At 44.1% G+C, this 15,572-nt stretch overlaps 1 protein-coding gene across 1 annotated transcript in view; it reads right to left on the bottom strand.

Moving 5' to 3' along the window:
* Positions 1 to 15,572, bottom strand: part of CR1 (complement C3b/C4b receptor 1 (Knops blood group)) — a 99,388-nt gene that overhangs the window by 16,352 nt on the left and 67,464 nt on the right. Inside the window, exons 37-39 of the mRNA XM_053245857.1 lie at positions 15,157 to 15,242; positions 10,309 to 10,500; positions 4,645 to 4,827 (exon numbers count right to left, since the gene is read on the bottom strand). Of these exons, the coding sequence (XP_053101832.1) occupies positions 4,645 to 4,827; positions 10,309 to 10,500; positions 15,157 to 15,242 (461 nt within the window). The remainder of the gene's footprint in view (positions 1 to 4,644; positions 4,828 to 10,308; positions 10,501 to 15,156; positions 15,243 to 15,572) is intronic.

The raw sequence follows: 15,572 nt of genomic DNA on the forward strand, positions 1-15,572 counted from the left end.
GAGGCAAACAGAAACCACTAGGGTTGGGGGAGGAGGTCATTTTCATGAAGACCACAGCAGCAAAGGAATAGCCCGCTCTATGCTCTGACTGATTGATTAAGTGCCGTCAAGTCGGTGTTGACTCTTAGCGACCACATAGATAGATTCTCTCCAGGATGATCTATCTTCAGCTTGGCCATTAAGTTCTCTCAGTGGTGCATTCATTGCTGTTGTAATTGAGTCCATCCACCTTGCTGCTGGTCATCCTCATCTTCTCTTTCCTTCAACTTTCCCCAGCATTATGGACTTCTCAAGGGAGCTGGATGTTTGCATAATGTATCCAAAGTATGATAGTTTGAGCCTGGTCATTTGTGCCTCAAGTGAAAGTTCTGGATTGATTTGTTCTGTGAACCATTTGTTTGTTTTCCTGGCTGTCCATGGTATCCTCAAATGCCTTCTCCAGCACCAAAGTTCAAAAACATCAATACTTATTCTATCTTGCTTCTTCAAAGTCCAGCTATTGCATCCATAGAGTGTCATGGGGAAAACCATTATTGATGTTTCTTACTCCAACTTTAAAACCATACTCATCTTCTTCCAATCCAGCTTCCTCAGTATATGTTCAGCATATAAAATGAATAAAGAAGGAGAAAGTATACAGCCTTGTCTTACTCCTTTGCTGATCTGGAACCAGTCTGTTTGCAGATCTGGAACCATGTCCATGTCCTGTTCATGGAACCATGAACTGTGGCTTCCTGTCCTGTGTATAGGTTTCTCATGAGAACAATGAGATGTTCTGGGACTCCCATTTTCCTAAGGATATTCCACAACCTGACATGATTGATGCAATCGAAGGCTTTTCTGTGGTCAATAAAGCACATATTGACTTCTTTCTGGTATTCTTTGGCTTTTTCAGTTATCCAGCATGCATCAGCAATGATGTCTCTTGTTTGCTGGCATAGTTTGGTTAGAGCCTTGACTGATTCTTCTTCTGTTGCTTGCCATATTTCTGTAGCTATTCCATCAATTCCTGTAGCCTTCTGACTTGGTAAAGACTAGAGTGCTGATCTAACTTCATCTTCCCATACTAGAGGTTCTTGCAAGTAGGGAATATCTTCTAGAACAGGCATCTCCAAACTGCGGCCCTCCAGATCTTGCTGAACTACAACTCCCAGCATCCCTAAACACAATTTTTTTGTGGCTGGGTATGCTGGAAGTTATAGTTCAGCAACATCTGGAGGGCCGCAGTTTGGGGATGCCTGTTCTAGAATATCTTGGACATTGACGTCCCTGCTGTACAGATTTTCAGTATACTCCTTCCATCTCTGTTTGATCTTCTCTGAATCAGTTACTGAGGCGGGTCTTACAATCAGTGAGAACCGCTTTTGCCAGGTTATGGTTCCCATGGTGGGACGGAATCGGGCTAGCGGAGGCTAGCCCGATTTCATCCCATCGTGTGAACAGCCTCACTATCTGTCCTTTGGCATCCCTTAACACACCAATTCGAGGTTGGAACCTCCCTCTGAGTTCAGAGATCCTTTGGAAAACTTGCCTTGTTTTTCCGTGTCTATTTCCATCCTCAAGGTCTTTACAGATGTCGTAGTATTGCTCCTTGTCTCTTCTAACAGCTTTCTGAAATTCCATATCAAATTCCTTCCTGAGGTCTTTATCTTTCTTGACTTTGGCCTCTCTCCTCTTCTGGGCAATTTCCACCATATGTTCTGACATCCATTTTGCTTTACTCTGTTACTTGGTCTTTGGCAGTCTCTTTTCACATCCATCCTTAACAACTTCTTTGATTTCATTCCACAGTTCCTCGAGTTCCCTATCAATGAGGTTCAGAACTTCAAAGCGGTTCCTGATGTTCTCCTTGAAAATGGTGGGTACCTTCTCAAGATCATATCGTGGCAGCTGGAAAGCTTCGTTTTTCCGCTTTAGCTTGACTTGAAACTTGCACATGAGCAGTTCGTGATTGGTTCCACAATCGGCCTCCGGCTATGTCTTTGCTGTTATAACTGAGCTCTTCCACCTCCTTGCACCAATAATGTAATCAATTTTATTTCCATCTGGTGATTTCCATGTGTATAGGTGCCACTTTGGTTGTTTGAAGAATATGTTAGCAATGAAGAGATCATTGGCTTGGCAGAAACTAGTAAGTCGTTCTCCTGCTTCGTTTCTCCTAGGCCATATAGGCCAGCTGTGTTTTCCTCCTTTTCCAACTTTGGCATTTCAGTCTCCCACCACCAGCAGCACATCTTGCTTGCATGTTCTGTCAATTTTAGACTGGACTTGAGCATATAACTCATCAACTTCCTCTTCTTCTGCAACAGTTGTTGGGGCATAGACTTGAAGAACTGTCATATTAAAGGGTTGTCCACGAAATCTAATTGATATTAGTCGGTCACTGACCGCATTGAACCCAAGTGTTGTCATTGCTATATCCTTCCTGACTATGAAAGCAACTCCATTCCTTCTTTGGTTTTCGTGTCCTGAGTAGTAAACGGTATGATTTTCTGACTGAAAGTGCCCCATTCCAGTCCATTTTAATTCACTGATGCCCAAGATGTCAATCTGTAGTCGATTCATTTCATCTTTCACTGTGTCGAGCTTTCCCATATTCATGCTTCTTACATTCCACATTCCCATTGTAATTGTCTTTGCAGCTTCGGATTTTCTTTTCCCGCACGGCAACATAAGCTGCTAGACATCCAAAAGGCTTTAGTCTAACCATGTCATAAACACCTTCGGTACTCTGAGAGATCCTCAGCTCTTCCTCAGTAGCATGTTGAGTACCATGCGACCTGAGGGGCACATCATCCGGCACTACATTGACAATCATTCCATTTGTCTATCCATGTGGTTTTCTTGGTAAAATACAGGAGTGGTTTACCATTGCCTTCTCCCGCACATTATGAAATGATGCCTTTGTCTTTGTCACTGAAGTGATCGTCCACCTCCAGCACCTTCCTATATCGCTGCTGCCCAATATAGGTGTCTGCTTGCTTTAGCTGGGCAGCTGGGATGACCTTCACACTTTGGGTGACCCTACTGGGAGTATCATCCCTCCCAAGAACACGCCCCCCGCCACGATGAGGCAGCATAGCAGCACTTGGGGGGGATTAATGTCACATCTAACTGCTAACTGATCAAATAGGCACCTTTTAAAATCGTGATTCTCTTATATTTAGCAAGGTGAAAGCAACTGGCCCAATTCACCCCCAGGAAGGACCTGAATGTGGCACCGGCACACACATGGCACCCACGCAGATGTGGATGCCATGTGCATGCTGGCACTGCACACAGGTTCTTGGGAGGATGCCATCGCAGCAGGAAGCTGCATGGAACGGCAGAGAGCATATAAGGACCTGCTCTCCTCTTTTTAAAAGATTCTGCTCATTGCTCCCAATGCCAGTGGTGCTGAACTGGTTCAGACCTTGCCCAAACCAATTTGGTGCTGAACCTAACCCTCCACACAGCATCCTACCAATGGATGTTGCTGGTTTCTATCTAGTGTTTCTTTTTAGATTGTGAGTCCTTTGGGGGCAGGGAACCATCTTGTTTATGTATTGTTTATTTTTCTATGTAAACTGCTTTGAGAACTTTGTTGATAAGCGGTACATAAATATTCATAGAGCCCTTTCTCACACACAGTGAGACAGGGCTACAGAGTTAGTGGGGAGGAAGCCTTGAAATGCTTACCTCCCTGCAGATGATCCGGGCTGCTGGTCTGGGCACAGAGATCGCACACCCATACGTGCAGCTGCCTCCTTAGGCAGAGTGGAGGGTCAGGAAATGGCACGCATGACCCCACCCCCGGAACTCCCTTAATGCACCATGCAAATGGGGGATCACCATTATGGGGATCCCCTTGATGCTGGAAGGGAGCCCCGCAGTCTCCTAGCCCCAGCTGCAAGCAGCCAGGGCTGGCAGACAATCCTAAAAATGAGACTAAGAGAGCGCTTGCTCCCTTAATCTCATTTTGGAGGTGGGCTCCAGAGGTGGGCTTGCAGCCGTGATGCCATCGGAAGCTAAGTGGCTCCCGGTAGTTTTCACACATGGGGTAACTGGGCTGGGCATGTGAGAACAGCCTCATAGTAATAGGAGACGTTTGGCCCTTAGTGGGTACCATTGAAGGGTGGGGGTGTCACTCTTTCTGAAAGAGAAATGTGTCCTGTTTCATAAGACTGTTGTGAGAACAATCCATATGGCTTCTAATAAACGGTTACAGGCAGAGTGTAATTTTAATTTTAATAGTTAATTGATTTTAATTTTTTTTATTTTGATGTAAACCACCCTGAACAATTTTTGGAAGGGCAGTATATACATCAAATAAGTAAATACATACATACATACATAATGAACCTTGCTCATTAAAGACCAGTACAGAAGATATTATTGTTCCCAAATAGAAATGGCAATATGAAATACAAAAATATTAATCCAAAATTAAATATTAAACAATGGCTATTGTGCTATGGCCCATGTTAAGTGATTGAAGTTTATGTTTCCATGTTAAACAGTCATAAATTTGGTGGTTTTAGTGATTCACATTAAATTTTGATCTGTACATATTATATGTTATAATGTCCATCTTCATTAGATTTTTTTTCTATTGTTGGATGGTGGTTCTGCATTTTCAGTACTTTATTGTGTAATATTAAATACCTTTACATTGAGGTAGAGGATGACTCCAATCTCCAGAAGCCATACAGGAAATAGAGGCTTTTCCAATAAGTGAATAGCCAGGATCACAAATGTAAGTCACAGATGTATTAAAAACAAAGACTTGTCCAGCAATACCACTGTGCTTTCCATTGTCAATGTCTGGAGGCAAGGGACACTGGGGTACTAAAGCGGGGGGTGGGGGGGGAGGCAAAGAAAAATTGTTGTTCAAGAGACCATTCACAATAGCATTTATCTTAGAAATCTCCAGGCAGTGTACAAGTTGAAACATAATATAAAAACAATAAAAAACAGTTAAAAATTCATAAAATAGATAAACACAATCTCAGTAAGTAAAAACATATTATAATTAAAATTTCATTTAAAAGCCCGAGAAAACAGGAATGTCTTGAGGTTCTTCCTAAAAGCAAACAGAGAAGGAGATGATCTTATTTCAGCAGAGAGCGTATTCCAGAGCCCCAGGGCAGCCACAGAGAAGGCCTGGTACCGAGTCATCACCAAACGAGCCGGTGGCAACTGCAAGTGGACCTCTCCAGATGATCTTAATAGGCAACAGGGTTCATGACAGAGAAGGCACTCTCTTAAGTACCCTGGACCCAAACCATTAAGGGCTTTATAGGTAATAACCAGCACTTTGTATTTCACCTGGAAACATAGTGGCAGCCAGTGCAATTCTTCCAAAAGTGGTGTTATATGGTCCTTTCAAGTTGATCCAGAGGCCAATCTGCCTGCCACATTCTGTACCAACTGTAGTTTCTGGAATACGTACAAAGGCAGCCCCACATAGAGTGTATTACAGTAGTCAAGCCTAGAGGTTACCAGCATATGTACCACTATTTTAAGGTCATTTACCTCCAGAAATGGACATACGTGGCATATAAGCCAATGCTGATAAAAAGCACTCCTGGCCACTGCCTCAACCAGAGAAACCAGGGAGAGTTTGGGATCCAGGAACACTCCCAGATTACCTACCTGCTCTTGTGGTAGCAAGCATGACTTTTTCCCTTAGCTAAGTAGGGCCTACCCTGGTTGCATATGAAAGGGAGACCAGAAGTGTGAGCACTGAAAGATATTACCCTTAGGGGATGGAGCCACTATGTTTCCAGGTGAGATACAAAGTGCTGGTTATTACCTATAAAGCCCTTAATGGTTTGGGAAGAGCAGAAGGTTCCAAGTTCCCTCCCTGGCATCTCCAAGATAGGGCTGAGAGAGATTCCTGCCTGCAGCCTTGGAGAAGCTGCTGCCAGTCTGTGTAGACAATACTGAGCAAGATGGTCCCATGGTCTGACCTAGGGCAGCTTCCTATGTTCAGGGGGAGTATAACCCCATCCAGAACAGGCAGATCTAAACCATCTCTCAGGTCCTGACCCCCTACAGACAGTACCTCTGTCTTGTTTGGATTCAACTTCAGCTTGTTATCCCTCATCCAGTCCATTATTGTCTCCAGGCAGGCATTTAAGGGGGTCATGCCAGTTCCTGATTAAGTTGGTATGGAGAAATAGATCTGGATGTCATCAGCATATTGGTAACGGTGGGGGCGGCGAAGAAATGCTTTTTCTCCGCCTCCATTGCGTCTGCTCAGTGCAGACAAACAGAGCTGTTTCGTGTGGTGAAAACTTTGCTCCACACATCCCCCCGGACAATGGGGGAGGAGTCATCTAAGGCTCTTTGTGATCGGTTTGCCTGTCGCTTTGCAGATAAAGTCGCTTGCATCCGTGCTGACCTGGACTCCAGAGTTTTGGCAGTTCCGGCAGACGTGCCTTTGGTACCATCTGGTCCTGTTGTGTTGGATTCTTTTCAGTTGGTGTGGCCTGAGGATGTGGACAAGATCCTGGGCAGTGTGCGGGCGACTTCGTGCGCTCTTGACCCTTGCCCTTCATGGCTAATAAAAGCTGCCAGGGAGGGGACAGGTAGATGGCTGGAGGTGATCGTTAATGCTTCGTTGAGGGAGGGCAGGATGCCATCGTGCCTCAAGGAGGCGGTGGTAAGACCTCTATTAAAAAAGCCCTCCCTTGATCCCTCCAACCTGGACAACTATAGACCTGTATCTAACCTTCCCTTTCTGGGAAAGGTGATGGAGCGTGTGGTGGTGTCCCAGCTGCAGAGGGTCTTGGATGATACAGATTATCTGGACCCTTTTCAGTCTGGCTTCCGCCCCGGGTATGGGACTGAGACTGCCGTGGTCGCTCTAGTGGATGACCTACGCTGGGAACTAGACAGGGGGAGTGCGTCCCTCTTGGTTCTGCTGGACCTCTCGGCGGCCTTCGATACCATCGACCATGGTATCCTTCTGGGACACCTCTCGAGTATGGGGATCGGAGGCACTGCGTTGCAGTGGTTCCGGTCCTTTCTTGAGGGGAGGGTCCAGAAGGTGGTGCTGGGGGACTACTGCTCGGCACCGTGGCCGTTGGCCTGTGGGGTCCCGCAGGGTTCGGTCTTGTCCCCCATGCTGTTTAACATCTACATGAAGCCGCTGGGAGAGGTCATCCGGGGTTTTGGACTGAGTTGTCAGCAATATGCAGATGACACTCAGCTCTATCTCTCCTTGTCATCTGATCCTAGGGAGGCGGTGGATGTCCTGAATCGGGGGCTGGAGGCCGTGATGGGTTGGATGTGGGCTAACAAACTGAAATTGAATCCAGACAAGACGGAGGTACTGTTGGTCAGTAGGAGAGCCAATCGGGATGAGGAGATTTTACCGGTTATGGATGGGCTTGCACTCCCCTTGAAGGAGCAAGTACGCAGCTTGGGGGTACTACTGGACCCGGCTCTGCTTTTGGAAGCTCAGGTGGAGGCGGTGGCCAGGGGTGCCTTTGCACGGCTTCGGCTGGTGCGCCAGCTGCGTCCCTTTCTCGAGAAGGCGGATCTGGCCACGGTTACCCACGCCTTAGTCACGTCGCAGCTGGATTACCGTAACGCGCTCTACGTGGGGCTGCCCTTGAAGAATATCCGGAAACTGCAGCTAGTGCAAAACGCGGCAGCGAGGGTTTTATCCGGAGCTGCCCGTTGGGAACATATCACCCCCATTTTGAAAGAGCTGCACTGGCTGCCAGTTTGTTTCCGGGTCCAATTCAAGGTGCTGGTTTTGACCTTTAAAGCCCTTAACGGTTTGGGCCGGGGGTATTTGAGGGACCGCCTGCTCCCAAGGGTCGCTGCCCACTTGACTAGGACATCTGAGGGGGCCCTGCTCCGGATGCCGACAATGAGGGAGGCCCGGCTGTCGTGCACTCGGGACAGGGCCTTCTCTGTTGCTGCTCCTAGACTCTGGAATGCTCTCCCAGTGGCCATTCGTTCCTCGGACTCCATCACGGCTTTTAGAAAGCTTTTAAAGACTTGGCTTTTTACCCAGGCTTTTACATAATCGTTTTTTACTGCTGTTCTTGTGTTTTTTATCTGCTGTCTTGTTTTTATGTATGTTTTTAGCTTGATGTTTTTACTGCTTTTATTGTATGTTTTAATTTTTGTAAACCGCCTTGGGGTTTTCTTTTAACGAAAGGCGGTATAAAAATGTAAAAATAAAATAAATAAAAATTAAATAACACCCTAGACTATACCTTCTGATGAACTCTCCCAGCAGTTTCTTATAGATGTTAAAAAGCACTGGAGACAGTGTGGAGCCTTGTGGTACTCCACACTTTTGCTATTCTTGCTCACATGTGCAGCATATTCTTGCTCACATGTTGCTCACGTAAATATTTTTGCTCACATGTTATGAAGCCTTACATGGTTGTTTCCAATATAAGTTGCACTCGCAAAGCGTGAGCATGCAACTTTTTTTGCACTCTTGTGCAAGACTGCTGGTCCTTCCTTAGACCTACAGCTGCGTAGGCTGATTGGAAATGCCTATATAATACTGCACAACCCTATATAATGCTGCACAACATTTGGGCCACAGTTTTAAAGTGAGAAGAAAATATTTAAGTATGGGTTTGAGTTAAGTAGAGAACTAACTTCAGAGACTATAGCCACTAAACAAAGTAAACAAAGACAGACTTGGAAGGAAATAACATTCTTTTACAATGTTTTTCTTCTTTGTTTAAGGTTTCTTCCTTCCTGTTGTTTAGGTCATCATCTCTTTATTTTTGTGTTAGTTCTCCCCCTTTGTGTATAACTATGACTGTCTTGTGTAACTGTGAACACAAACTGTCAAGCACTGTCATGGTTTTCTTTGGTCTCACCCTACCTCCCTTTCCCCCAATTCTTTCTCTCACCTCCTCCCCACAAGCTTCCAAGATCATTGGCTGTGCTCTGTTGATTGATAAGAGAAGAACCACATCCTTTTGGAACCTTCATTTGTGCACCCCATGGCTACAAACGTATGTGCTCACTGCTTCTTCAGGGGTGGTTTTTGGTTCCGAGTCTTGGGTTCCCCTTCAAACTAACATTTTTGGGCATGCCTTGTGGTCTCTCCCAACACTCCAAATACCAGCTCAATGAGAGTTTGTGAAGTCTCTGTGCCTATCCATATGCTGTGCTTGCTGTCAGCAATATATTAACAGATAGCCACAGGCAGCAAAGAAGAAAAAAAATAGGCCCGATCTATGTGCATCTATTTTTAAACTGGCAGTATTATTGCCAGTTGGCTCAGCTTTTAATAGCTTAGCTATTATCGATAGCTACAGTGAACATAGGAACATAGGAAGCCGCCATATACAGGGTCAGACCATTGGTCCACCTAGCTCAGTATTGTCTTCACAGACTGGCAGTGGCTTCTCCAAGGTTGCAGGCAGGAGTCTCTCTCAGCCCTATCTTGGAGAAGCCAGGAAGGGAACTTGAAACCTTCTGCTCTTCCCAGAGCGGCTTCATCCCCTGAGGGGAATATCTTACAGTGCTCACACATCAAGTCTCCCTTTCATATTTAACCAGGGCAGACCCTGCTTAGCTAAGGGGACAAGTCATGCTTGCTACCAGGGGCGTAACAAGGCTGGAGTGGGCCCAGAGACAAAATTTTAATATGGGCCCCTCGCTGATACACACACACACACACACACACACACACACACACACACACTTCACAATATATAGTGCACTCACATCGCCATTATGCCAGCTTCTCTAGAAAACTCCACTCCCTCGCTTTAACCCCGTCCCTCCACCCTCCCATGGGGAAAAGCGCTCCCTGCTCAGAGTTGCTTCTGCAGACAAGGACTTTGCTGCATGCATGCCAACTTTGCTCCGAACTTGGGGTTGGCTTTTCCACTGCACCGAAGCTCTGCGGGTGTTGGGGAGTCATGTGACTTGCCTCTGGAGGGCCCCCAGGCAGCCGCCTCCCCTTGCCTAATGGTAGTTAGGCCCCTGCTACCACAAGACCAGCTCTCCTCCACAAGTGGAGAGGCTATAGCTCAGTGGTAACACAGATACTTGTTTAAAGAATGCCCTAGGTTGAATCCCAATCAGCCCTAGGTACGGCTGGAAAGGTCCTGTCTGAAACCATGGAAAGCTACTACCAGTGTGGACAATACTGAACCTGGTGGACTGATAGTCTGACTCAGTATAAGGCAGCTCCATATGCTCCGTATGTTTCTTCTAATTGGAAAATATTTGCTAAGATCTTGCCAAATTTATTGCTTTTGAATTAACACAAGTAGGATTTTGCTACACAAGCAACAGAACCGAAGAACAAAATAGAATATGTGAAAGCTCTACCTCTACAATATGCACGGCCACTCCACACTCCATTGATCCCATCTTGAGTAGTACAGTAAATGGAGGCGTTTCCAACAAGGGAGAAGCCCTTTTCACAGGTATAAGTCACAGCTGCCCCATACGTGAAGTCATCTATATGTGTGCTAGAGCGCTTGCCATGGGGAATATCTGGTGGTGGATTACATGAAATGCCTAGAAAGAGGGCAAAAGTATATTTTAAAGCTGCATATTTGAGTGATTTGTTTTGCTGTAAAAGGAACCCCTTTCTGATTAATGGCAACTATTGGGGTCAACAAGTGAAGCCAAATGAATATACATACATTCATTTATACAAATGTAATCTTCCCAAAAAGATATGACCAATGGTTAATGGGGAAAACCGGGATCTCTGGAGCCCCAAAAGCTGCCAGGCAGATATGTAGTCAAACACATTGTACACAGGCATTACAATGGATTGAATAAACTTCATATTTTAAAGGGTTTCACTAGTGACTTCATATCAAGCGAATCCTTCTATAAGGACGCCAAAAGAGGCTACCTATTATTCCACAGATGTTATTTTTTACACTGGCCCAGTTCAGATGTACAAGTTAACTGGAGTTAAGCATGGCTGAGGTTTCAATTCCTAATTCCAAATCATGCTGCAGATGTTCACCAAACCGTGGCCAGCCCAACTCCAGTTGAAAGAGAGGGGGGCCCCTCCCTGCTGCCTGGCTGCTGAGGAACATCCCCGCCACCTCTGTGACTGGAGTATGGAATAGGAACAAAACCACAGTTATAGCCGAGTCAGCATTTGGGCGTAACGTTTCAACGGCAGAACTTCAGTCAGTGGCGAAACTTAGAGATAACTGAAGGTTCCAATTGGTGAGACAAACCGGAGTTAGCTTTTGGCCTGAAATTGCGGTTCTGTGTGTTCGGGTGTACTGTAATTACAACCTCAGCCAGCTATAAAACAGTGGCTATCCTGTACATCTGAACACTCAGCCACTGTTTCTTCTGTAGCTTTTGAAGAATGTACATCAGAGAATAATTAAAGTAATCTTGGGAGGAGGGTAGGGACCAGAGAAAGACAAATTTTCTTTTTATTAAATGCCTGATTAGCTTGTTTCTTCTGCAGAGGAAAACCATAAATGAGGATCAAACTACGTCTATGTGAGGTATAGCATATTATAGAAATATATAAAGAAGTTGTATAAAGATGGTGAATTGGAACATTTTCATTTTCAAAATAAGAATATTTTGGATCACTTGTAAAATGATGAGTGAAAGGTTTAAGATACACAAAAGAAGTATTTTTGGTAGGACACAATCTATCCAGCTCATTGCCACAGGATATCTTCATGGCAACTAGCATAAATGACTGGCTGAGTGAAGAAAACCTTAGTTTGTCTCACATGAAACTCTTTCTCACAATCAGTGAGAAAGGCCAACAGGGTCAGCAGGGAGGAAGCCTTAAAAAGCTTACCTCCCTGCAGGTGATCTGTTTCTGTTCGTTCGAGGGGTGGATCACCTGCCCAGATGATTGCCAGCTGCCCCAAGTTGCCCCACCCTGGGAACTCCCATAATGCACCACGTGAGTGCACAGTGCATTATGGGGATTCCCCCTTCCTTCCCCAAAGCTGGCTGGCAGACAATCAGAAAAACAGGGTTAAGAGAGCGCTCACTCTCTTAACCCTGTTTAAGAGGGTGACTCTAGAGGTGGTTTTGCTGCTGAGGCGCCACTGGGATTGGGCACAATCCCAGCGGTTCTTACGCGCAGGCAAAACTGGGTTTGGCTTTGTTAGCCCAGTTTTGTCTGTGCGTGAAAACAGCCTCATGGTTAGTATTGTCTCTCTGCTTTTTAGAAATTTAATACTTCCCATGCACTTTATATGCTCTTTGGCATTCACGGTTAGAACACAATTCTCCATTGCAGGCGAAAAACTAACACATTCCACTCATCTTCAATTAACACATTCCACTCATCTTCAAACAGGGTAGGCAAAATATAAAATACATTGGTCAACATCATGACTAACACTGCGCACATGAAGCCCCCCAAACCTGCTTGTCCATTTCTGAAGCACGCATGCTTGCGCATGCGGCGGTTGGAGGGTGGGGAGTTTAAACAATTTCCCTTTCCCCAGAAGTGTTCTGTATAATATGCAAATGTTCCTGACCCTTAAGGATGTATTTGCAATTGTACAGATTGCTTCCCGAAGGGAGCGGGGGGGGGAGGGGAAGCAAAAATTGCCCCCTTCTATGCTTGAGTATGTGCATTTCAGAAACGGGCAGCCAGAGGCTATGCGCATGATTTGGGGGGCTCCATATGCATAGCATTAGTCAGGGTGTTGGCCTGATTGTGATCACTTAAAGTCTGTTCTATTTTCAAAGAAAAAATAGAGAAAGAGCACATAATAAACCTGCCCCATTTAAAATGCAGGTTGAAAGAATTCCTGTCCACAACAAAGCACTTAACTAAGATTCTGCGCAGAGGATTTAGGGGATAGCAAATAACCAACTTGCTGACTGAAATTAAGAAGCAACATTAATAGAAGATGGTATTCAGAGTATAAGTCGGAGGACAAGCAGTTTCTTTATTGAGGCCTTATGAACTATGTAATGTATATTTTCTGTCCCATGGGGCCTTGCTCCATAACTGTGCTATGATTTGCTAAGTCAAAGGATATTATATGCTTCTTCATTTATTGGGCCGTTCTGAACTGAGGTCTGATGAACCATGAAAGTTGACAGAAGATTTTGTAAAATAGGTCTGTAAGTGCCCATTCACCACCTTATTCAGAATTATAAGCTGTTTCACTAAAGAGTTATCTCTACCTACCAGTTGCTAGGGATTAACAACAAGATATTGCTATTCTTTTTCTTTTTAACCCTGCCCCCTTAAAGCAAGGTACAATTTTTCCAGGTTGCTGAGAAAAGCACAATGATTATAAAATAGCAACCTGACCAAAAGCTACACAAATAGGGTGAATAAAATTATCTTCAGATATATCTGATGGGAAAAAAATGGTTATAATTTTTATAATCACCCAATGATTTTGAGGAGATGGTCCACAATTCCAAAGATCTGGGACTATCCTTTTTGAACAGAGTACTCCACTGATAAGAGAAACACTGGTTATCATTTATGCAGTGTTCCTAGTACAATGAAAATTACCTGGCCAGGAGCCATGTAAATAGAATATTTACATGGAAAATAGAAGAAGTGAAGATTCTTCACTTAACTGGCCCTATCCACCCCCAGCACAGTACCTCCAGTGACTGTTGCTGGTGTCTATCTTATGTTTCTTTTTAGATTGTGAGTCCTTTGGGGACAGGGATCCATCTTATTTATTTATTATTTATCTGTGTAAACCACTGTGAGCCATTTTTGGAGGGGCGGTATAGAAATCAAATTAATCATCATCATCTAGACAAGTGTGCTGCATTAATAATGAACCGAGGGGAAAAAAACAAAAACAGAAGGAATAGAACTGCCCAATGGAAGCAAGATCAAGAACCTGGAAGAGAAAGAACCTTACAAATACTTGGGCATTCTCCAGGCTGATAACATCGCACACACTGAAGTTAAAAGAAAAATTGGAAGTGAATACATCAGGAGAGTTAGAAAAATTCTAAAGTCCAAACTCAATGGCGGGAACACCATACAAGCCATAAACACCTGGGCTATACCTATTATTAGATACACTGTAGGAATAATAGACTGGACCCAGGCAGAGCTAGAGACGCTAGATTGTAAGACCAGGAAAATAATGACTATCAATCATGCTCTGCACCCCTGCAGTGAAGTAGATAGGCTATACCTCCCTCGTAGCTCAGGTGGAAGAGGAATGCTGCAAGTCCATCAGACAGTAGAGGAGGAGAAAAGAGGCCTTGCAGAATACATAAAGGACAGTGAAGAAGATGCACTTCAAATGGTCAATAACGAGAAACTATTCAACACCAATGAAACAAAGCAGGCCTACAAGAAAGAACAAGTCATGAACTGAGCAGAAAGACGGAAAAAGGAGCCACTGCATGGTCAATATTTGCACAATATAAGTGGAAAATCAGACATCACCAAGACCTGGCAATGGCTTAAGAATGGCAACTTGAAGAAAGAAACAGAGGGTTTAATATTGGCTGCGCAAGAACAGGCACTAAGAACAAATGCAATAAGAGCAAAAGTCAAAAAATCAACAACAAACAAAAAATGCCGCTTTTGTAAATAAACAGTGGACCACCTAATCAGCTGTTGTCAAAAGATCGCACAGACTAACTACAAACAAAGGCATCACAAGGTAGCAGGGATGATACACTGGAACATCTGCAAAAAATACAAGCTACCTGTAGCCAAAGATTGGTGGGACCATACAATTGAAAAAGTTGTAGAAAATGAAGATGCAAAAATACTACGGGACTTTCGACTACAAACAGACAAACATCTGCCACACAATACACCAGATATAACTGTAACCAGCAATAGCAGAATAGAAGAAAAAGAAATAGAAAAAATAACAAAATACAAAGATCTACAAATTGAAATTGAAAGGCTGTGGCAGAAGAAAACCAAAATAATGTAGTAATTGGCGCCCTAGGTGTAATTCAAAAACATCTTGAAGAGCACCTCAACACCATAGGGGCCACAGAATTCACCATCAGCCAATTACAAAAAGCAACTTTACTGGGAACAGCCATATTTTGCCATCCCAGGTCCTTGGAAAGACTTGATGTCTGGATAAAACAAACCAGTCAATAACACCTGTCTGACTGTGTAAACAATAAACAACAATAATAATAATAATAATAATAATAATAATAATAATAATAATGATTAATTAATAATAAGATAAGATGTCTCCTACTTACGCTTACAAAAGGGAACATTACCAGTCCATGCTACCTTTGGGCCGAATATCACACACTGTCTGTAAGACTGACCAATTAGCCTGTGCCTGTATTGAGAAGGAAGTAATTATGGATTATTACCTACTCACCTTTGTTCACTGAGATGAGCAGAATACAGAAGACTATGAATATACATTCTTTAAAAAGAACCGTTTGTCAGCAAACAATATGCCTGTTCAGGTGTTATCAGAACTGGCGGCAGTGTTCCCAGGTAGAGTGTGAATGGAATTGTACCAGGTAACCACATGCCTGCAACAGTGCACTCCTTAGTCACATAGTGAACCCAAGGAGAATTTCTCTGTAACGCTGATTTGTTAGCAAATATATGAAATACTGGGAACCTAGTTAATAATGACTAAGCACTGCTGGAATAAATG

This window comes from Hemicordylus capensis, chromosome 4 (genome assembly GCF_027244095.1).
Source record: "Hemicordylus capensis ecotype Gifberg chromosome 4, rHemCap1.1.pri, whole genome shotgun sequence".
Taxonomy (NCBI): Eukaryota; Metazoa; Chordata; class Lepidosauria; order Squamata; family Cordylidae; genus Hemicordylus; species Hemicordylus capensis.